The 24,870-nt window shown below is 41.4% G+C and overlaps 1 protein-coding gene across 13 annotated transcripts in view; it reads right to left on the bottom strand.

Moving 5' to 3' along the window:
- The window catches only part of YEATS2 (YEATS domain containing 2), a 112,155-nt gene that overhangs the window by 58,798 nt on the left and 28,487 nt on the right, over positions 1-24,870 (bottom strand). For all 13 annotated transcript variants that reach the window (XR_008524093.2, XM_054553060.2, XM_063722363.1 and 10 more), the window contains 4 exons: positions 22,683-22,844; positions 13,807-13,918; positions 4,994-5,038; positions 773-953 (listed from right to left, as the gene is read on the bottom strand). Coding sequence is in view for 12 of the 13 variants with exons in the window: in XM_054553060.2 (XP_054409035.1) it covers positions 773-953; positions 4,994-5,038; positions 13,807-13,918; positions 22,683-22,844 (500 nt within the window). In the remaining variant the exon portion in view is untranslated. The remainder of the gene's footprint in view (positions 1-772; positions 954-4,993; positions 5,039-13,806; positions 13,919-22,682; positions 22,845-24,870) is intronic.

Below are 24,870 nucleotides of genomic sequence, written 5' to 3'. Positions count from 1 at the left end.
GGATCACCTGAGGTCATGAGTTCGAGACCAGCCTGGCCAACATGGTGAAAACCCATCTCTACTAAAAATACAAAAATTAGCCTTGCACGCCTGTAATCCTAGCTACTAGGGAGGCTGAGGCAGGAGAATTGCTTGAACCCAGGAGGTGGAGGTTGCAGTGAGGCAACATCACGCCACTGCACTCCAGCCTGGGCAACAGAGCAAGACTCCATCTCAAAATAAAATAAAATAAAATAAATTTAAAAACCTAAAGTTTTTTAGCAATTTTTACATTTTATAAAATGTCAGTAGAATTTCACGGAAAAATTTTTTTTTTTGAGATAGAGTCTCGCTCTGTCGCCCAGGCTGGAGTGCAGTGGTGCCATCTCAGCTCACTGCAAGCTCCACCTCCCAGGTTCAAGCCATTCTCCTGCCTCAGCCTCCCGAGTAGCTGGGACTACAGGCGCCCACCATCACGCCCAGCTAAGTTTTTGTATTTTTAGTAGAGATGGGGTTTCACCATGTTAGTCAGGACGGTCTTAATCTCCTGACCTCATGATCCACCCGCCTTGGCCTCCCAAAGTGCTGGGATTACAGGTGTGAACCACAGCGCCCAGCCGGAAAAATATTTTTGACAAGAGTGGAGATTTGGCTTTCATAACAGAACTGTGCAGTAGAGGCAGCATGTCTACTTATGGCAAAGTTATTTTCCATACACTATAGGTCTCTGAAAGCAGCAAATGGGAAAGGAATGCCTCAGAACAATGCTATACAAGGAAAACTGCTGTATTACCTTTCTCCACAGAGGTATCGGGTACTGGCTCATGTGACTGCTTTATTGGTGAAGAAGCTTTCACTGGGGCTGGAATGGTCAAAGGCAAAGATGGAGGAGCATCAGAGATGTCAGACTCCGAGGACTGAGGATAGATACAGTCTTCTCCGAGAGAATGGCGATGGAGTTCAACATCCACTACCTAGACAATTGGGCAACAATCAGGCTCATGAGTCCATCATCAATGTCACAGAAAGCTCAAGTCCTGTCCAAGAATGTGATCTCAGGGATGTGAGAGATAACTTCTAATCACACTTCAAAGGCAATTTCAATCTGAAGAACTAAAGGATTTATTCTAGAAGGTAATCTAATCTGGCTTAACAGAGACATACCTCAGTGAAAATCTAATCTGGTTTAACACACAAATCTCAGTGAAATGATTCACAAAATTGGGGCCTCTTGATTTTGCTGTTGCTACTCCTTACAACACTATTCCTCCAAATCTTTGCATGGCTGCCTTTCTCACCAGCAGGTCTCAATGAAGTATCACCTTCTCAGAGAGACCATGCCTAACCACCCAAGAATAAGCTACTTCCTTATCCCCCAGCTACTCTTATCTTCACAGCACTTATTTGTAACTGAAGTAATTTTATTTGCTTTTGTGTTTACTGTCTACCCTCCCCATTTTCAAAGCCAGTAAGAATTTGACTCTTTGAAGGAAGAAGCTACCGTGTTCATTTCTGTATTCCCAGCACCTGGACCAGTGCTCAATAAGTACCTTCTGATATAATACAGCAGATTTCTCTAGACAGAGTAAGATTTAATTAGTGAACTCTGATTAAATGGCTATTGCTGATATTATATGATGAATACAAAAAAAGGGGGAGAAGGTGAAGAACAAAGTTGGAGGTCTCAGACTCCTGATTTCAAAATTTATTACAAAGCTATAGTAATCAAAACAGTATGCTGCTGGCATAAAGACAGACATACAGACCAATGGAACAGAATAAATCCTCACATATATGGTCAAATGATCTTTGACAAGGGTCCCAAGACCATTCAGTGGGGGAAAAGACAGTATTTTCAGCAAATGGTGCTAGGAAAACTGGATATCCATATGCCAAAGAATGCAATTGGACCCTTACCTTACACTATATACCAAAATTAACTCAGGATCAAAGAACGAAACATAAAAGCTAAAACAATAAAACTCCTAGAAGAAAATATAAGGGAAAAGCTTCATGACACTGAATTTGGTAATGGTTTCTTGGACATGACACCAGAAGCACAGGCAACAAAATAAAAAATAGACAAACGGAACATCAAACTTAAAAACTTCTGTGCACCAAAGGACACAATCAACAGAGTGAAAAGGCAAAAATTTATCATAGAATGGAAGTAAATATTTGCAAATCATCTATCTGGTAAGGGGTTACTATCCAGAATATATGAATAACTTCTGTGACTCAGCAACAACAAAAACCAAACCATCTAATTAAAAAATGGGCAAAGACATTTTCTGAATGTCTTTGAATAGACATTTCTCCAAAGAAGATAAACACATGGTCACCAAACACATGAAGGGATCCTCAACATCACTAATGATTAGAGAAATACAGATCAAAACCACAAGATACCACATCAAACAACAGAATAACTACTATAAAATACAAAAAAAATTAACAAATGCTGGTGAAGATGTGGAGAAACTGGAATACGTGTGCACTGTTGCTGAGAATGTAAAATGGTGCGGCTACCACGAAAAAAAATACAGCAGTGGTTCCTCTAAAAATAGAATTACCATAGGATCCAGCCAATTCCATTTCTGGGTATATACCCAAAAGAACTGAAAGCAAGGATTTGAATAGATAGCTGTACACCTACGTTCATAGCAGCACTATTAACAACAGCCAAAAGGTGGAAGCAACGCAAGTGTCCATCAGCAGGTGAATGGATAAACAAAATGTGATATATACATACAATGCAGTATTATTCAGCCTAAAACAGGAAGGGAGCAGGGCACAATGGCTCATGCCTATAATCCCAACACTTTCAGGGGCCAAGGCAGGAGGATGGCTTGAGCCCAGGAGTTGAAGACAAGCCTGGACAACATAGTGAGACCCTGTCTCTACAAAAAATAAACGAGTAGGCCGGGCACGGTGGCTCACGCCTGTAATCCCAGCACTTTGGGAGGCTGAGGCAGGCGGATCATGAAGTCAGGAGATCAAGACCATCCTGGCTAACACGGTGAAACCCCGTCTCTACTAAAAATACAAAAAAAAAAAAAAAAAATTAGCCGGGCGTGGTGGCAGGTGCCTATAGTCCCAGCTACTCGGGAGGCTGAGGCAGGAGAATGGCGTGAACCCGGGAGGTGGAGCTTGCAGTGAGCCGAGACCGCACCACTGCACTCCAGCCTGGGCAACAGAGCGAGACTCCATCTCAAAAAATAAATAAATACATAAACCAGTAAGTAAATAAATTAGCTGGTCATGGTGACACACACCTGCAGTCCCAGCTACCTGACAGGCTAAGGACAGATTACTTGAGCCCAGGAGTTCAAAGCTGCAGTGAGCCGTGCTTGCACTTCAGGCTAGTTGAGAGAGAGCAAGACCCTTTCTCAAAAATAAATAAATAAAAATAAATTTTTTTAAAAAGGAAGGAAATTCTGACATATGCTACAACATGGATGAAATCTGAGGACATTATGCAAAGTGAAATAAGGCAACCCCAAAGAGACACATATGGTATGATTCCACTTTTATGAGGTACCCTAGAGTAGTCGAATTCACAGAGACAGAAAGCAGAGCAGCAGTTGCCAGTGCTGGGGGGCGGGAGGAGTGGGTGGTCATTGTTTAATGGGTACAGAGTTTCAGCTCTGCAAGATGAAAATAGTTCTAAAGATGGACTATGATCATGGCTGCACAATAATGTGAATGTACTTAATGCCACTAGACCGTACACTGAAAAATGGATAAGACGGTAAATTTTGTGTTACGTGTTTTTTAACAATTTTTTAAAAATATATGAACCAAGGCTGGGCACAGTGGTTCATGCCTGTAATCCCAGTGCTTTGGGATACTAAGGTGGGAGGATTGCTTAAGGCCAAGAATTCGAGACCAGCCTGTGAACACAGTAAGACACTGTCTCTATAAAAAATGTAAAAATTAGCTGGGCTTGCTAGTGCAGGTGTACAGTCCTAGCTACTTTGGAGGCTGAGGGGGGAGAATGGCTGGAGTCTAGGAATTCAAGGTTGCAGTGAGCCATGATGTTACTGTACTCCAGCCTGGCTGACAGAGTAAGACCCTGTCTCAATTAAAAAAAGAGAAGAGAAGACAGCAAAAGAAAAAGAAGAGGAGAAGAGAAGAGAAAAGGAGAAAGCCTGGTGTGGTGGCTCACGCCTGTAATCCCAGGACTTTGGGAGGCCAAGGCAGGTGGATCACCTGAGGTCAGGCAGTTTGAGAGCAATCAGCAGCTCGAGAGCAGCCTGACCAACATGGTGAAACCCCGTCTCTACTATGAATACAAAAATTAGCTGGGCGTGGTGGCACGTGCCTGTAGTCACAGCTACTTAGGAAGCTGAGGCAGGAGAATCGCTTGAACCCAGGAAGAGGAGGTTGCAGTGAGCCGAGATCGCGCCACTGCACTCCAGCCTGGGCAACAGAGCATCAGTCCCTCTCAAAAAAAAAAAAAAGGGAGGGGGGGAGAGGAGGGGAGAAGGGGAAGGGGAAAGGGAAGGGAGGAGGAAGGGAAGAGGAGGGGAGGGGAGAGGAGGGGAGGGGAGAGAAGGAGAGAGGAGCCACACGTTTCCTGGTAAGCCTGTGGAACTGTGAGTCTATTAAACCTCTTCACAGATTACCCGTCTTCGGTAGTTATTTATAATAGTGTGACAATGGACTAACACAAAAAGACAAACTTAAAAAAAAAAACACTAATTTTTTCCCTAATTAAAAATGAAGATCGGCCAGGTGCAGAGGCACACACCTGTGAAACCCCGTCTCTACTAAAAATATAAAAATTAGCCAGGCATGGTGGTGCGTGCCTGTAATCCCAGCTACTCGGGAGGCTGAGGTAGGAGAATCACTTGATCCTGGGAGGCAGAGGTGGCAATGAGCCGAGATCATGCCACTGCACTCCAGCCTGGGTGACACAGCGAAAACACCGTCTCAAAACAAACAAACAAAAAATGAAGACCAATTTTCATCCTACTCATTCCCAGATAATACTGTAGGAAAAAAAACCTACCGTCTCTGCTCCAAGAGTCTGCAAGCCAGTATAAGTTCTATCGAGCTATGGAAAGACAAAAGGGAGAGTGTTAAATTTCACTGCACTTACTTACATATTATCACAGGATACAATCTTATCTACAGCTCTTTTGCAAGTCTTCATACCACAAGATCTACTTTTTCATAATGTAAAATATAAATTCATCACTTCAATAAAAAATTGAGTAAAATCAATAAAAACCTCAGACATATAGTTACTATATTTTTAATATAAATTATACATTTTAAAAAACCTATTCTAAGGACAATGTAAAAATGGAGGAAGTTTTACACAAAAAGATGTTTACTGCAGCATTATCTATAACCAAACTAAAAACAATATAAAAATCCAGAATAAAGGAATGTGTAAGTAAACCATGGACCATCAATCTCTGAAATATCATGCAGCCACATAGATGAGGTTTACAAAGCCTGTGTACAGATATTTTAAATGACAGGCTATACAAATTTTAAATGCATACATTCTTGGACACAATTATATAATCAGAGTATATTTACTATGCACTTAAAAAAAAGAACGAAAATATAGGCAGTAGAGGCAATGCTAATGACTTCAAATATACTGGCATCATGATTTGTTTTTTGAGAGAGGAATACAAACTGAGGGAATGTTAATAATATAAACAGGAGTTTACAATTACACAGAAAAAGGTTAAGTTCTTATTTGTAAATTTATATTCCACCACTAAAAAAAGAACTTGTGATAACAATATACAGTAAGATTAACAGGGAAAAGTATTAAATTGGGTAGAAAAAAAAAGAGAGGGAAAAAATGAAGCCAGGGTAGGTTAGTAAATACAAGGTTTTAAAGGCTTATGAGAGGTAGGTGTCATGTCTGGCTGAGTTTCTTAGCAGCCAACACAGAGAGGACAACTCAGTCAGTTATGAGATTTAGTGTTCACAAGATAAAAAGCAATACAGGGTGGATTAATAGTGGTTCCATGGAAGAAATCTGGAGTTTTAATATTTAAACCTTAGCCAACAGTATGATTGCTAAAAAAAAAAAAAAAAAAAAAAAGGCAATTTTAGGTTACATCCATTTTCACAGTCTCCAGAGCATAGAAATAATAGTCTCTCTGTAATCCGCACGGGTGTATGTTTCATTGTTGGGACCGAATTTTAAGAGCGACATTGGATAGGACAGAACTAGTATCAAAACAAGAGGAATTGGAAAACAAAGCATACAAGAAATGTAACAGGAACAGGTTTTGCCTGGAGTAGAAATGATTTCAGGAGACATGAAGGCTATCATCAAACATTTTTAGCGTTCTTATAAAAACAAAGTCTTATTCTGTATTATTTCAAAAATCAACAGCCTGAGGCCAGGCTCGGTGGCTCACTTCTGTAGTCCCAGAACTTTGGGAGACTGAGGCGGGCTGATTGCTTGAGTCCAGGAGTTTAATACCAGCCTGGACAACATGGTGAAAGCCTGTTTCTACAAAAAATACAAAAATTAACCAGGTGTGGTGGCATGTTCCCGTAGTCTCAGCTACTCAGGAGGCTGAGGCAGGAAGATCTCTTGAGCCCAGGAGGTTGAGGTTGCAGTGAGCCATGATCGCCCCACTGCACACCAGCCTGGGTGAAAAAGGGAGATCCTATCTACAAAAAAAAAAACAAACGAACAAACAAAAAAACCAGCCTGGGCAACATGGTGAGACCTCAACTCTACAAAAAATAATTAAACAATTAGCCAGGCATGGTGGCGCATGCCTGTGGTCCCAACTACTCAGGAGGATGATGCGGGAGGATTGCTTGAATCCAGGAAGTTGAGACTGCAGTGAACTGTGTTTGTTCGCATCACCGCACTTCAGCATGGGTGACAAAGCAAGATCCTGTCTCAAAACAAACAAACAAACAAACAAAACAGAAAAAAGAAACACTAGGACAAAAGGGCAAATGGGGTCAAGGTTTTACTAAATGGATCAATGTGTTGGCTTGGGAAGTGCTGTGCTCTAGGGTGATGGGTAAGGAGAGAGTAAATGACTACCCGTCAGAAATGCAGGATATAGTAATTTCACACATTCTAGGAACTTTAAATTTTACGTAACTCTAATATTTAGAGTATTTAATATTTAATGTATTTACAGAATCAAATACACATAATTATTTACTGTACAAAGATCACTTCAGGCTTTAACAGCCAGGAAAAGCTACATAAGAACTGGAAGAATGCAAAGAATTCAGACAAGCATCTGAGGAGGGGAAGAGCATTAAAAAAGACCCAAGGAAAGACAGCCCAAGGCATCTCTATGACATGAATAGACTGCCATGGCTAGAGGAGAATGTTCATCAGGGGATTTGTGCGAGACAATATAGGGGAAGTAAATCGAGTCAAAATGAGCCCTGAGAGCAGGCGGGGGCGTTCGCACTTTAACAAGAATTCAATCAAGTTTTCTGAAAGGGATAGCAGAAGGGTTCTGAGGTTTTAAGCAGACCGATCAGATACTGTTGTGTAGGATGCCCTATGAAGAAAGGAGATGGATTTTTAAAAGCCTATCAGGAGACAGCAGAATAGCAGCCTAGGAATAGTGGGCAGGGGCCAGGGCGCGGTGGCTCACGCCTGTAATCCCAGCACTTTGGGAGGCCAAGGCAGATGGATCACTGGAGGCCAGGAGTTTGAGACCAGCCTGACAAACATGGTGAAACCCTGTCTCTTACTAAGAACACAAAAATCAGCTGGGCATGGTGGCGTGCACCTGTAGTCCCAGCTACTTGGGAGGCTGAGGCAGGAGAATTGCTTAAGCCCAGAAGGCAGAGGTTGCAGTGAGCCAAAATTGCGCCACTGCACTCCAGCCTGGGTGACAGAGTGAGACTGTCTCAAAACAAAAAACAAAAAAAAAGAATAGTGAGAAGGGCGGAGGATGGAATGTAAAAGAGATTATGAAGAAAGAATAATGGTCTGCAACTAAACAAATATTTAGAAGAGGGAAGAATCAAAGATGGCTCCAAGAGTTAACTAAAAAATAACAGGAAAAATAATACTACAGTACAAATAAGGATCACAAGGCTACAACACAGGTGTTTAGGGTCTCAAGGCCAATATACAGCAAAACAATAAAATGATGTTTTCCAGAAAACTGGTAAGAAACATTTTATTGTCATTTTAAAACACTGTCTCCAATAATCTTCCACCAAGAGCTCTAAGTGGTATGTACAATATAAGATGTGAAAAGTACGTGAAGAATTCCTTTTGTTTAGAGACTAGGTCTGAGCCCAGTGCAACATAAGGTAGTATGTGCTGCGTTAAAAATAAGATTAAAAGAAAGTAAAACTGGCCGGGTGCAGTGGCTCACGCCTGTAATCCCAGCACTTTGGGAGGCCGAGGTGGGTGGATCACCTGAGGTCAGGAGTTTGAGACCAGCCTAGCCAACATGATGAAACCCCATCTCAACTAAAAATACAAAAAAAAAATTAGCCGTGCGTGGTGGCGGGCACCCGTAATCTCAGCTAATTGGGAGGCTGAGGGAGAAGAATCGCTTGAACCTGGGAGGCGGAGGTTGCAGTGAGCTGACATTACACCACTGCCCTCCAGCCTGGGCAACAGACTGAGATTCTGTCTCAAAAAAAAAAAAAAAGCAAAACTATTTTAAGACTTTCCTCTAAGTAACAGGACAGTACTCCGCCCCTTAACAAAGTGGCTGTGTGCCCTTTTATTTGGTTTCAGTGCTTCTCTGAGGTCATAAGGCAACCTAGTCTTATGCTAATCTTTGGAAAAGAACTTAAGCCGCAGGTTAAGCAGTCCCACCTATCACCAATGGAAGGGAAATTTCAGCATGCCTTAAGCTTGAAAGAGGTGCATTTGCAGAAGAAAGGGAATGAAAAAGGAATTCTACAGATACACTCAGCTTTAGTTACCCAGTTTTGGGAGCCATTAGTGGGAACAATGTGATAAACCATGAAGGGTGCTTTGGAGATGTACAGTATCAGTATTATGTCACATGTAGAGAAAATGTACATGAAACTATAATACTATAAAAAGGGTCTAAGGGAACACTAAGAAATGGTCTTTCCACTATAAAAATTAAATATGGGCCGGGCAAGGTGGTTCACGCCTCTAATGCCAGCACTTTGGGAGGCTGAGGAGGGTAGATTGTTTTAGCCCAGGAGTTTGAGACCAGCCTGGACAACACAGTGAAAAAAATTCCATCTCTACAAAAAATAAAAAAATTAACTGAGTGTAGTGGCATGCGCTTGTGGTCCAGCTACCTGGGAGGCTGAGATAAGAGGACCACCTGAGCCGGGGGAGGTCAAGAATGCAGTGAGCCGTGATCATGCTACTGCACTCTAGCCTGAGCAACAGTGAGACTCTGTCTCAAAAAAATAAAAAATAAACGTTTATTTATATAAAATTCCAAAAATATTTGAGAAAACCAACCAAAAACAGGGCATGAGAAACAGTTCATAATGTCGTTATTTTAGTTGCTCCAACATTTTGGTATATTTCTTTTGGATTTTTTTCTACCTTTCAAAGATCGTGGTTGACTTCATGTACATACAGTTTTATACAAACATACCTCAGAGATAATTGCAGATTCAATTCTAGACTACTGCAATAAAGTGAATACTGCAATAAAGCAAGTCACAATGAATCTGTTTCCCAGTGCTTATAAAAATTATGTTTATACTATGCTGTCATCTATTAAGTATGTAACAGCATTATGTTTAACAAAATAATATATATACCTTAATTTAAAAATACTTTCTTGCTAAAAAGTGCTAATGATCACCTTGAGCCTTGAGTGAACTGTAATATCTTTGTTGGTGGAGGGTCTTACCTTGATGTTGATGGCTGTTTGTTGAAGGTTTGGGTGGCTATGCCAATTACTTAAAACAAGACAACAATGAATTTTGCTGCCTCGACTGACTTCCTTTTATGAAAGATTTCTCTGTAGCATGCAATGCTGTTTGACAGTGTTTTATCCACAAGAGAAGTTCTTTCAAAATTTGAGTCAATCTTCTCAAACCCTGTAGCTGCTTTATCAAGTAAGTTTATGTAATATTCTAAATCCTTTGTTGTCAATTTCAACAGTGTTCACAGCATCATCACCAGGAGTGGATTCCATCTCAAGAAGCCACTTACTTTGCTTATCCATAAGAAGCAAATCCTCATGCATTAAGGTTTAATCATAAAATTGCAGTAATTCAGTCACACTGTCAGGCCCTACTTCTAATTCTTGTACGCTTGCTATATCCACCATACCTGCAGCTAATTCCTCCCCTGAAGTCTTGAACTTAAGTCATCCACAAAGGTTGGAATCAACTTCTTCCAAACTCCTGTTAATGTTGCTACTTTGACCACCTCTCATGAATCACAAATGTTCTCAATGACATCTAGAATGGTTAGTCCTTTCCAGAAGGTTTTCAATTTACTTTGACCAAATCCATCTGAGAAATCACTGTTTATGGCATCTATAGCCTTACAAAATATATTTTTTTCTTTTCCTTTTTTTTTTTTTTTTTTTTTTTGACATGGGGCTTCCTCTCTCACACAAGCTGGAGGGCAGTGGCTTGATCGTGGCTCACAGCAGCCTCAACCTCCTGGGACCACGAAGCTGATCCTCCTACCTCAGCCTCCCAAGTAGCTGGGTCTACAGGCAAGCGCCACCATGTCCAGCTAATTTTTTTTTTTTTTGTAGAGATGAGGTCTTATTATGTTACCCAGGCTGGTCTCAAACTCCTGGGCTCACACAATCCTTCCTCCTTGGCCTCCCAAAGGGCTGGGATTATAGGCATGAGCCACTGTGCCTGGCCACAAAATATATTTCTTAAAACAGTAAGACTTGAATGTTGAAATTACTCCTTGATCTCATGGATGCAGAACGGATATTGTGTTAGCAGGCATGAATACAACATTAATCTCCCTGTATATCTCCATCAAAGCTCTTTTTTTTTTTGAGATGGAGTCTCACTCTGTTACCAGGCTGGAGTGCAGTGGCGCGATCTCGGCTCACTGCAACCTTCGCCTCCTGGGTTCAAGCAATTCTCCTGCCTCAGCCTCCCGAGTAGCTGGGACTACAGGTGTGACCAACCATGCCCAGTTACTTTTTGTATTTTTAGTAGAGACGAGATTTTGCCACGTTGGCCAGGCCGGTCTCGAACTCCTGGCCTCAAGTGATCCACTCACCTCGGCCTCCCAAAGTGCTGGGATTACAGGCATAAGCCACCGTGCCTGGCCTCCATCAGAGCTCTTAAGTGACCAGGTGAATTATCAATGAGCAATAATATTTTGAAAGGAATCTTTTTCTCTGAGCAGTTGGTCTCAACAGTGGGCTTAAAATTTTCAGTAAACCATGCTATAAACAGATGTGTTGTCACCCAGGTTTATTTGTTCCATTTATAAAGCACAGGCAGAGTAGATTTAGCATCATTATTAAGGGCCCTAGGATTTACTGGATGGTAAATAAGTGCTGGTTTCAATTTAAAGTTACCAGCTGTGGCCAAGCGCAGTGGCTCATGCCTGTAATCCCAGCACTTTGGGAGGCTGAGGTGGGTGGATCACTTGAGTTCAGGAGTTTGAGACCAGCCAGGACAACATGGTAAAACCCTATTTTTACTAAAAATACAAAAATTATCCAGGCGTGGTGGCAGGCGTCTGTAATCCCAGCTACTTGGGAGGCTGAGGTGGGAGGATTGCTTGAACCCAGGAGACAAAGGTTGCAGTGAGCAGAGATCACGCCACTATACTTCAGCGTGAGTCACAGACCAAGACTCTATCTCAAAAAATAAAAATAAAAATAAATAAAGTCACCAGCCCCTAACAAGAAGTCAATCCTATGCTCTGAAGCCAGGCATTGACTTCTCTCTAGCTATGAAAGTCCTAGATGGCATCTTCTTCCAACAGAAGCCTGTTTCACCTACAGTGAAAATCTGTTGTTTGGTGTGGCCACCTTCATCAATGATCTTAGCTGGATCTTCTGGATAACTTGCTGCAGCTTCTCCATCAGCACTTGCTGCTTCACCTTACACTTGTATGTTATGGAGACGGCATCTTTCCTTAAACCTCACGAACCAACATCTGCTAGCTTCAAACTTTTCCTCTGAAGCTTCCTCACCCCTCTCAATCTTCACAGAATTGAAGAGCTAGGGCCTTGCCCTAGATTAGCATTTGGCTTAAGGGAATGTTATGGCTGGTATGATCTTCTATACAGATCACTGAGACTTTCTCCAAATCAGCAAGAAGGCTGTTTTGCTTTCTTATCATTTGTGTGTTCAATGGAGTAGCACTTTTAATTTCCTTTAAGAACTTTTCCACTGCATTTACAACTTGGCTGTTTGGCACAGAGGCCTTGCTTTTAGCCTATCTTGGCTTTCAACATGCTTTTTTCACTAAGGTTAATCCTTTCTAGCTTTTAATTTAAAGTGAGAGATGTGTGACTCTTCCTTCTACTTCAACACTTGGAAACTATTATAAGGTTATCAATTGGCCTAATTTCAATATTGTTGTTCTCAGAGGATACGAAGGCCCCAAAAGAGGGAATGAGATGGGGAATGACTGGTTGCTGGAACAGTCAGAATCCACACAACACTGATCAATTACATTCATCTCGTGCCCCAAAATAATAGTAACATCAAAGACCACTGATCACAGGATCATCAAAACAGATTTAATAATAAAAAGTTTGAAATATTTCAGGAATCACCAAAAGGTGACAGAGAGACAAAAATGAGCACATGATGTTAGAAAAATGGTACTCACAGAGTTGTCTGACATAGGGTTGCCACGAATCTTCAATTTTTAAAAAAATCAAGTATCCACTGAGAGCAACAAGCAAAGTGCAATGAAACAAAGTATGCCTGTACTCTGTGTTTCACTTCTTATAAGGGCAGTTCTCCCCATGGAAAGACAACACTTCATAAGATATAATTTACAATGGCTGCACCATAAACCACATGGCTACATTTATCGTTAAAGGATTTCTTATAATACAAAAGCATTATAATCTTGTATAGTACTTTATCATTTCCAAAACACGTTCACTTCTGTCTTTACAGACAAACGTTATTATTTGCCCCACTTTATAGAAAAGTAAATAGATTTTAAAAAGATTTCAGTAACTTAGCCCCAAGAAACACATTGATGGTGAAGTCTGATCAAAGATTCATGTGTTCTGATTATCTGACCACTTTGTTCATCTTTTTAAAGGATATGCATTGTCCTGTAAAGTGATTCTCTCTCTGATGGTTGCATCAGAGGACAAAGTAGTGTTGTAGCAGTAAGCATAAACATACTCAGAAATAGTATCTCTTCCCACCACTATTCTTAGCCACTTCTTGCAGAAGACCTAACACTCCCACTTTGAATACAGTTGACCCTTGAACATGGGTTTGAACTGCACAGATCTGCTTATACATGGATTTTCTTCCACCTCTGCCACCCGAGGCAGCAAGACCAATCCCTCCTCTTCCTCAGCCTACTCAATGTGAAGATGGCGAGGATAAAGATCTTTAAGATGATCCACTTCCATTTAATGAATAGTAAATATATTTTCTATTCCTTATAATTTTCTTAATAACAGTTTTCTCCAGCTTACTTTATTGCAAGAATATAGTCCATAATATATATGATACAAAATATGTGTTAATTGACTGTTTACATTATTAGTAAGGCTTGCACTCAACAGTAGGCTATTAATAGTTAAGTTTTGGGGGAGTCGAAAGTTGTATGTGAATTTTTTAATGCGAGGGGGCCCTTAACCGCCATGTTGTTCAAGGATCAATTGTAGCTGGTAAAAAGAGACTTCAAAACTAGGGAGCGATGTTTTGTTACAATACCTTCAGATTATGTATGATATCTATCCGCTTGTTCTGGCTGTCCTTAAAGTGAACTTGAACTCTGACGGGAAACTCACCCCAGCCTCTTCTGGTCAGGTGAAAAGGAGGCTCTCTATGGAAAAGCAGATATTAACACGTTCATCCATGTTCACTCTCTCATCCTACACAGGAAAAGTTTCCTGATAATGGATAAATCAGAAATTCACTGTCTTCTGAGAATCATTGAGGTTTCCTCGTTTAAAACTATATCAACATGCCAAATTTTACTAAAATGCTAACTTATAAAAGAAAAAATTCAACTCAAACCTCTATTAAACTTTCAATTATTGAATGCTGAGAGCTAGAGTAAACTTAGACCATATAATCCAATGTCATTTTCACAGACGAGGGAACTAGGTTGATCTGATGAATGTCACTAGAGAGCCAGGATGTTTAATTGGCATTTGACAGATACAGGCCATGAGGTATATGTTCCCTACCCTAAACCCTTGTATTTATTCCTCCACCGAGGCAGAAACAAAATGAATCATGAACATGCTCCACTGAGAGTGACAATGTATTTGAAACTCTCTGCTAAGAAGACTTAAAGAAAGATCGTATGTTCACAATATGACGTGCCCTGAATAGTGACTACGACTGATTTGAGCGGGCAGGAAGGAATGTGTGTGCATGCTAACTGGACTGGAGAATTCTCAGCACAATGTCCTGCCCTGAATAGTGACTACGACTGATTTGAGCGGGCAGGAAGGAATGTGTGTGCATGCTAACTGGACTGCAGAATTCTCAGCACAATGTCCTGCCCTGAATAGTGACTACGACTGATTTGAGCGGGCAGGAAGGAATGTGTGTGCATGCTAACTGGACTGCAGAATTCTCAGCACAATGTCCTGCCCTGAATAGTGGCTACGACTGATTTGAGCGGGCAGGAAGGAATGTGTGTGCATGCTAACTGGACTGGAGAATTCTCAGCACAATGTCCTGCCCTGAATAGTGACTACGACTGATTTGAGCGGGCAGGAAGGAATGTGTGTGCATGCTAACTGGACTGCAGAATTCTCAGCACAATGTCCTGCCCTGAATAGTGGCTACGACTGATTTGAGCGGGCAGGAAGGAATGTGTGTGCATGCTAACTGGACTGGAGAATTCTCAGCACAATGTCCTGCCCTGAATAGTGACTACGACTGATTTGAGCGGGCAGGAAGGAATGTGTGTGCATGCTAACTGGACTGCAGAATTCTCAGCACAATGTCCTGCCCTGAATAGTGACTACGACTGATTTGAGCGGGCAGGAAGGAATGTGTGTGCATGCTAACTGGACTGGAGAATTCTCAGCACAATGTCCTGCCCTGAATAGTGACTACGACTGATTTGAGCGGGCAGGAAGGAATGTGTGTGCATGCTAACTGGACTGCAGAATTCTCAGCACAATGTCCTGCCCTGAATAGTGACTACGACTGATTTGAGCGGGCAGGAAGGAATGTGTGTGCATGCTAACTGGACTGCAGAATTCTCAGCACAATGGAATTTGTGAAGGAAGAAAAAAGGGGGGGGCGGGAACTGATGGAAAAGAGCAAATTGTTAATAACTGGTGATGGGCACATGAGGGTTCATCATATTCTTTACTTCCATATATGTCGGAAATTTTCCATAATAAAAAAATTTAGAAATTTAATTGAGATATCATTAAGTACTCAAAACAATATGGTTTAAGTGCATAGGGAAGAGAGAGAATGCTTTTAAAATGAAAACATTTGTTATGAATACTGGCTTAGAATTAGTAATGAGAGAAGATCAAAATTACAAGGAGGCTGGGTGCGGTGGCTCATGCCTGTAATCCCAGCACTTTGAGAGACCAGGACAATGGCTTGAACCCGGGGAGCGGAGGCAACAGTGAGCTGAGATCACACCACTGCACTCCAGCCTGAGACAGAGCAAGACTCCATCTCAAAAAAAAAAAAGAAAAAAGAAAATGACAAGGAGAAAGAAACTCAACAGATCGTGTTTTTGGAAAACTGAACTGAGTGAGTGCAGAGTTCAAGAACACAACCTGAGAAGAGTGTAACAGATGTGAATTAACGAGCACAGAGCCAGCAGCTAACAACGGAGCCCAGGACAGGAAAAATCCCTGAGTTATGAGGAGAGCCTAGAAAGCAGAGAAATTAATAAATACCTTATAAACCAAAGAGAAAAGAAAGCAAAGAAAACTAGAGTGCCCTGGATGGAAGAAACCAGCTGCAAAGGAGCTAAGAGAAGCAGCTGTGACATTGGTATAGATTCATGCTTGGGGTCAAAGGAGAAGGCAGACTTGAGACAGTCTGAAACGGGACCCACAGCCAGAGATACAGTGGAGCCTAGAGGCATGGTGGACTTGAGTCAATTAATGGAAATTCTACTGATGTGAAGTTTGGTCATTTAAATTCCAGTAAAGCTAAATGGTAAGTCTAAACTCATTTGCAATATGCCTCAATCACACTGAATGCAGAACTTCTCTCACAATGAATATGATAAATTAGGTATGTTTCTCAATTTATGTACATGGCCTAACCTTTAGTGAATAGACAGGAAAGAGTGCTGCCAGAGAAGACAGACAAACAGTACAAAGTTAGGAAAAATGAACAATGCTTTTTAACAGGAAATTCCTCCATAACCATATATTTAGAAGCAAAAAAAGAATCTAAGACCTACAACATTATTTATGGAAATGGTATACTTCAAAAGACATTACTTCACACAATAAAGGACTGCCTCCCCCAAACAAACTTCAGTATTTCTAGATTCCTCATAGAAGGTGAAATAAATCATTGACACCAAGAGGGAAAAACCGTAAGACTATGGGGATTAAACAAAAATGGCTTTATTAGAAACGCAGAATGGAGTACAGCTCCCTGCTCAACTAGTTTATTCATATGGCCAATCATTCTTTTAGCATCACTCTGAGTGACCCTGAACTCACCACTTCATGAGACCCTCTGTTACATTTCTGAACAGCACTATTACAAAATGACTTCTTCTACCTCCTGCATGTTAATTCTAGATATGCCATTTGGAATCACAAAGAGTAAATTCTTCCTCCACATGAAAGCCCTTTAAAAGAACCAAAGCATTCCCTCAAGTCTTTTCGGAATGAACATCTCTGTTCCTCACAACAGCAACAGCAGCAGCAGCAAACACTGCATTCCTGCGTTTCACCCAGGAATTGGTTTGCTATGACCCAACCAGTGTTCTAAGCCCTTTAGAACTATTAACTTACCTAATCCTTATAACCACACTATGAAATATCCCCTCTGAGACACAGTGAGGCTGAATAACTAACTTGCCAAGGTCACACAGCAAATAAGCAATGGAACCAGAATTCAAACTCAAGCAATAGGCTCCAGGGCCATGCTTTAGCCACTGTGTGCTAATCCATGTCCCCAAGGTGACAGACCTCACTTCCCAGACCACTCTCCCCAATGCGCACAGTAGTATGACTGGGCATTGTCCGACTGTGCAGGGCATGGAATGCCTACATCACTTCTTCTGGGTACTTACTTCTCTAATGTGGCTACTCAAAAATTTCAAATTACAGATGTGGCTCACAGTATATTTCTATTGGACAGTGCTGCTCTAGAGAGTTCCTACATTTGAGTGAAATAAAACAGATACGAAGGTTTGGAAGAGGCTCACTAGGATTCCTCTGGGGAGCTGGCCTGCTCCAGTTTCACACACACCAAGGGCAGGAACACTCCAGGGGGTTTCCCAAAGGCAAGGCCCCGTGTTCATCTTTATAATCCCTGTATCAAGCCCTGAGCCTAGCACATATCTAGTCACTATCTTGTACCTATAGTCACTATCTTGTACCTAAAAAAAAAAAAGCAAAGTTTACAATCACGGCTTTTAGGAAGTTGGCTAAGGGTCGTCCTGACAACTGAACAAACGTGGAAAAAAGTGCTTCAACAAGAGCAGAATCCACCCACCTCTTTGTCAGGTAATGTGCTGTGATGAAGAGATTCAGGGTGTGTAAGAAAAACATTTGTGCTTTGATCCAGAAATAAGATTAGCCCCAAGTTTCAAGGCAGCTGCAAAAATCCTCCCTTATTCGTTAAATTACTTTAGATACCTAACACAACAAACACCTTAAGAGTCCTGCAAAGAATGTAAGAGTTATAATTAAACCTAGGACATATGTTAATAGTCCTCACCTACTTTATATTGGTTACACCATATCTGGAGTTTTAGGTTCAGTTCTAAAAAGGTTATTTTAAAAGGAATATAGATAAGCTGGAGTATGCCAAAGAATATAACCTGAATGGCAAAGGAACATAAAACAGAGTCACACGAGTGACAACTGAAACAAATATGGATGAGACCCAATAACTGCTTTCAAATATCTAAACAACTGTACAAGGAAAAGGGATTATGATGATTCCGAGTGGTACACAAAGCATATGAAAAGCTTACTGTTTAGAAGTTAGAGGAAGTTAGATCTCTGCTCAATATAATTAAAAACTTCCAAACAAAACCAGCCACCTCCAAATGGAATGGCCCATTTCATGAATTCAATAATTCACTCAGTATCAAACATGAAATGAGGCTGGGTACATGGCTTACACCTGTAATCCCAGCACTTTAGGAAGCCAAGACGGGAGGACTGCTTTAGGCCAGGAGTTTGAGACCAGCCTGGGTAAAAAAATTAGCTGGACATAGGTGGCACACACCTATAGTCCTAGCTACTCAGGAGCTGAAGTGGGAGGATAGTTTGAGCCCGGGAGTTCCAGGCTGCAGTGAGCTATAATCATGGCACTGTTCTCCCACCTAGGTGCCACAGCAAGACTCTGTCTCTAAAAAAATAAACAAAATTGGCCAGGTGCAGTGGTTCATGCCTGTAATCCCAGCACTTTGGGAGGCCGAGGTGAGCAGATCATCAGGTCAGGAGATTGAGACCATCCTGGCTAATAAAGTGAAACCCCGTCTCTACTAAAAATACAAAAACATTAGCTGGGCGTGGTGGCAGGCACCTGTAATCCCAGCTACTCAGGAGGCTGAGGCAGGAGAACAGCGTTAACCCAGGAGGCGGAGCTTGCAGTGAGCCAAGACTGCGCCACTGCACTGCAGCCTGGGCAACAGAGTGAGACTCTGTCTCAAAAAACATAAAAATAAAAATAAAAAAATAAAATTTTAAAAACCACAAAATGAGCATTTACTACATGCTAGGAACTATGCTAGACTCTGGGGATATTTATTTATTTATTTATTTATTTATTTATTTATTATTTATTTATTTATTTTGAGACAGAGTCTTACTCTGTCACCTAGGCTGGAGTGCAGTGGCATGATCTTGGCTCACTGCAACCTGCGCCTCCCGGGTTCAAGCAACTCTCCTGCCTCGGCCTCTCGAGTAGCTGGGACTACAGGCACACGCCACCAGGCCTGGCTAATTTTTTTTTGTAGTTTTGGTAGAGACAAGGTTTCACCATGTTGGCAAGGCTGGTCTCGAACTCCTGACCTCGTGATCCACCTGCCTCAGCCTCCCAAAGTGCTGGGATTACAGGCATGAGCCACCGTGCCAGGCCGACCCTGGGGTATTAAGACAAGATAAGGTCCTAAACATCGAGAAGTTCTAAATCTGGTGAGACATACATGTAAATGAGTAAGGGCAGTAATAGACTTATATACATTACCTGCTATTAAAAAAAACACAGAGCTATGGTCGATCACAGCATATGATTTCTCCAGGAGTTTTAAAAACCAGAAGCACGTAAGCAATAATCTCTTTTAAAATACTATTTACGAATCCTAACGTTGTTAATAAAGTTTGGTTTGCTGTGGGAAAAGGTATGTGGTAAAGGTGTGTGCCACCAGGCTGTGAACAGCTAACTGCTCAGGCGTGGCTCAGCAGACAATCTTTGCAACACTGTCAGAGTGGCACAGATCAGGCTGAAAACAAGACACAGGCTATTTCGATGATGTCAAACCTCATACACGTAATGAAACAAAGTTCATTCACTATTAGCAGAAAACACTCCAGATGTCCAGGATGAAAGAGAAACTGGATAAGGAGCTGCAGCACAATTCTTTCTTTGGATTTTCTCACTGTTACAATACATCTTGATAAGTGACTTGCCATACCTCTGCCCGCAGATTAATAAAGACTTCTTAGCAAATAAATCTCATAAATTACTGCAGGGTTATAGTCTTTGCAATTTAAAAGAAATAATGTGTTTTACAAATTCTCATTTATGGTATGAGAACAGAGAAATAAAACAGGCACTTGTGTTGCATTTTTAAGTATTTTATGTAATTAGTTTTTAATCCCATCCTTTTGGGTATATTAGATTTCTATCATCAATAAAAATATAATTAATACATAAGAAGAAAAACATACTGTACCTATCTACAAAAATCTTATTTCCAAATATTCCACTTTTTTTTTTTTTTTTTTTTTTGAGACAGACTCTCGTTCTGCCTCCAGGCTGGAGTGCAGTGGCACGATCTTGGCTCACTGCAACCTTTGACTCCCTGGTTCAAGCGATTCTCCTGCCTCAGCATCCTGAGTAGCTGGGATTACAGGCACCAGCCACCATGCCCAGCTAATTTTTGTATTTTTAGTAGAGACGGGTTTCACCATGTTGGCCAGGATGGTCTCGATCTCCTGACCTCGTGATCCGCCCGCCTCAGCCTCCCAAAGTACTGGAATTACAGGCCTGAACCACCGCGCCCAGCCTATTCCACTTTCTGACCACCTACCCTTATCTTTCTAGTTTCACCCCAATCCAACTATTCTTTGACTTCACGGAGACTTCTATTTCTTGCCCACGAAACTTTTCACCAGCCATCACTGCTCTTATATATGTATCTTCTCTCCTTACTCAGCTTGGAGTCTATGATATATCACTACAATAACCTAAGCATCAAAGTGAAGAAATCAAAGAACCAAGAGACCAGGGTTTTGGATGAATTGTCTGTATGTATGCAAAGTCCTTAAGAATGACAGCAAGAGTTATGGTAGAGAGAAAAATCAGTAAAACAGGTGTTGAAACTTTCCCCCTTTTCCAAAAAGCCTCAACTCCTTTGAGGCTGCTGCTCGTCCTCTGTTGCAATTATCTACTAATTTCTCCAGTCACCCTTGGCAGGGAAAGGTGGTCTGGAAGCCATAAATGTGATCAAGGAAGACATCCACCCCACCCTCAGGCCCAGTGGTGTGTGGCAGAAAAAAAAAACAGCCACAATCGCTTGAAAGGGTTAAACAAGAAGCAGAGTTCTCAGGAGGCAGCCATGTTTTGTTTAAGTGTCAGGGGTGAAGAAAGGCTCTGAACAGAGCAGAGAATAGAGATTTCACTGATAATAACCAACAACCACTTCCACAGTGCATTTATACAATCAATATGGGCCAGGCACGGTGGCTCATGCCTATAATCTCAGCACTTTGGGAGGCCAAGGCGGGCAGGGTGCTTGAGCTCACGAGTTCAAGACCAGCCTGGCCAACATGTCAAAACCCCATCTCTACAAAGTATACAAAAATTAGCTGGGCATGGTGGTGTGCACCTGTAATCACAGCTACTTGGGAGGCTGAAGCATGAGAACTGCTTGAACCTGGAGGGTGGAGGTTGCAGTGAGCCAAGATCATGCCACTGCACTCCAGCATGGACAACAAGCTGTGTCTCCAAAAAAAAAAAAACAAACAAACAAACACAAACCAAACAAACAAACAAAAAAACACACAATTAATATGTATATGTGTAACATCATATAAAGATGTAAAGAATAAGGCCGGGCATGGTAACTCACACCTACCTGTAATCCCAGCACTTTGGGTGGCCAAGGCGGGCAGATCACCTGAGGTCAGGTCAGGAGTTCGAGACCAGCCTGGCCAACACGGTGAAACCCCGTCTCTACTAAAAATACAAAAAAATTAGCCGGGCATGGTGGCGGGCACCTGTAATCCCAGCTGCTCGTGAGGCTGAGGCAGAAGAATCGCTTGAACCTGAAGCGGAGGTTGCAGTGAGCCAAGAGCGCACCATTGCACTCTAGCCTGTATGACAAGAGTGAAACTCCGTCTCAAAAAAAAAAAATGTAAAGAACACACCTAAATGATACAAGCAAATTTCACAACAATATATATAATCATTCCATCTTGGTGAAATAATCACAAGAAACAACTATACTATATTTAAATATGTACAGAACAAATATGATTGGGAGTTGCTTCTAAGAGAGCGAGATCATGGATGGGAAACTTTCAACATTAATTAGTCTACCACGTTAGAATACTATATTTAATTCTGTTACATTCTGATATTCATAAAAAGAAGTAACATTTTCACATGCATCTATATCTATATAAACAAGTTTAGCTGTTTCCAGAGGGGAGCAAAACCAGTTAATATAATTAGTGTGGTAACAATTGGATAGAAGACAATGCCTGCTCAGTCAGACAGTAATCTGAGAGAGTGAACTACATTTTTTTTTTTTTTTTGAGACAGAGTCTCGCTCTGTCGCCCAGGCCGGAGTGCAGTGGCGCGATCTCGGCTCACTGCAAGCTCCGCCTCCCAGGTTCACGCCATTCTCCTGCCTCAGCCTCCCTAGTGGCTGAGACTACAGGCGCCTGCCACCACGCCCAGCTAATTTTTTGTATTTTTAGTGGAGACCGGGTTTCACCGTGTTAGCCAGGATGGTCTCAATCTCCTGACCTCATGATCCACCCGCCTTGGCCTCCCAAAGTGCTGGGATTATAGGCGTGAGCCACCCCACCCGGCCTCCAACTACATTTTGACTAAGAGCCAATTCTCAATTACTATTGCATTTCCAGGAAATGTTTTGAAGTTAAATCACTTTTCTTCCACTTCAAAAATAAGTCTGTATTTCAATTTAGGTTAAATACCTCAAGCATGCTTACCTAACTTCCACAAGGTCATTTGGTTTATAGCTGGGATGAAGGAAGAACCAAACCTTCTTGACAAAATGATTAATGCTGGGTTCTCTACGGGACCCTCGGACATATACCATCCACTTATGAGTTGACTGGTCATTTTCTTCCCTCTTATCCGGAGGTATATACCTAGAGAAGAAGAAAAAAGAAATCTGAATTCTTTTTGTCCTTCAAAAACCTAACAAAATAATTAAGTCCTACTTAAACTTAAAAACAAGGTTAAAATTCCTGCAATATTTAACAACTACATCACCTAAACAAGCAAAATGAGTCTTTGCAAGTTAACCATTTTGTTTTTCTTTCTTTCTAAAACATAGTTGGGGCTGGATGCAGTGGCTGGCTCACACTGTAATGCCAGCACTTCAGGAGGCTGAAATGGGAGGACTGCTTGAGGTCAGGAGTTAGAGATCAGCCTGGGCAACGTAGCAAGACCCCATCACCATGTTTAGCTATTTCCAGAGGGGAGCAAAATCAGCTAATATAATTAGTGTGGTAACAATTGGATAGAAGAAGACAATGCCTGCTCAGTGAGACAGTAATCTCAAAGAGTGAACTACAACTACAATCCTCCCACCTAAAATTTTAAACTCAGCTGGACATGGTGGCCCACACCTGTAGTCCCAGCTTGCTGGGAGGCTGATGAGGTGGGAGGACTGCCTGAGCCCAGGAGTTCGAGGCTGCAGTGAGCTACAATCACATCACTGCACTTCAGTCTAGGTGACAGAGCAAGACCCTACCTCAAAAAATTAAAATAAAATTAATGAACTAAAACAAAATAATAAAATAAATAAAACATGAATTTGGTTTAAGGGACGTTCTGTTAAAAGTTTGTGTTGTTCTACTTATTCGGTGTGCAATTTAAAAAAAAAAGGCAAACTTGTTTTTCCTGCCAGATAAAGACGTAAGGTGGAAATAAACTGACATATTTTTATTCCTAGGTTAGGGAACCTCTAGTCTTCGGGTTGATTTCATTCAGGTTTCAGGGTGCTAGAGCTTTGCACCTTTCCGGTGACTCTCATGGTTGCCAAGAAGACTGCACCTAGTTTCCTGCCCTCTGAAAGCCAAAACGTGCCATTTCCCTTAAGCCCTCTGATCATGGTAAAATTAGCATCTTTAGCGCTCCCCTTTATGGGTCCTGTCTTTATTTCAGTATGAGGCCCCCTTCATGTAGATTCATGTAGAAAATATGGTCAGGCCTTCTATATGCTCATCTATGCCTAGTGCTAATCCTTAGTGATATGGGGGGGCCAAGTTGCCCAGCCTAGCTCTTGAGGAGTGTTCTTGACCAATCTTGGCCCTTTATTCTTCCAGCCTATGAAAGTCATGAACCCTGTTGGGATTTTAACAGGAATACCTATAGATCAATTTGGGGAGAGATGACAACTTTACAAGACAGGTCGGCCCAGAAAAAGCCAGGCCTGGAAGTTCAGGCAGACCCACTAGGCCACAAGAAAATTGGGGCTAAACAATCATTTCATCTAAATTTTTAAATGTATTGGCATAAAGAAGTTAATAGTTTCTTATCTCTTTAATAGTACAGCATCTGTAGTTACATCTTCTTTTGTATTTCTAATATTATTTGTGCCTTCTCTTTTTGAGTAATTTTTAAAATTAATTTCGCCAGGTTTGTGTATGTTATGTTTATTTTTTCCTTTCATACATATATCAATGTATTCATCAATCAAATACTTACTAAATATATACTGTTAAGGTACAAAGCCAGACAAGGCCAGGCGTGGTGGCTCATGCCTGTAATCTCAGCACTTTTGAAGGCCAAGGCGGGTAGATCACCCAAGTTCATGAGTTCAAGACCAGCCTGATCAACATAGTGAAACCCCATCTCTACTAAGAATACAAAATTATCCAGGTGTGGCGGTGCATGCCTGTAATCCCAACTACTTGGGAGGCTGAGGCAGGAGAATTGCTTGAACCCTGGAGGTGAAGGGTAAAGTGAGCTGAGATTGCGCCATTGTACTCCAACCTGGGCAACAAGAGTGAAACTCCGTCTCAAAAAAACAAAACAAAAGAAAACCAGACAAGACATAGTTTCTACCCTAAAGAGATTCTAGTCTGATTTGAGAAAAATATATGAAAATAGAAAATGGCCATATAATTTGATAAAAATCACAAAGAGAAAGCATAGAGGGAATACGCC

This window comes from Pongo abelii, chromosome 2 (genome assembly GCF_028885655.2).
Source record: "Pongo abelii isolate AG06213 chromosome 2, NHGRI_mPonAbe1-v2.0_pri, whole genome shotgun sequence".
NCBI classification, from domain to species: Eukaryota; Metazoa; Chordata; class Mammalia; order Primates; family Hominidae; genus Pongo; species Pongo abelii.
The sequence above is the reverse complement of the archived record's forward strand: the minus strand, read 5'-3'. Positions and strand labels throughout refer to the sequence as shown.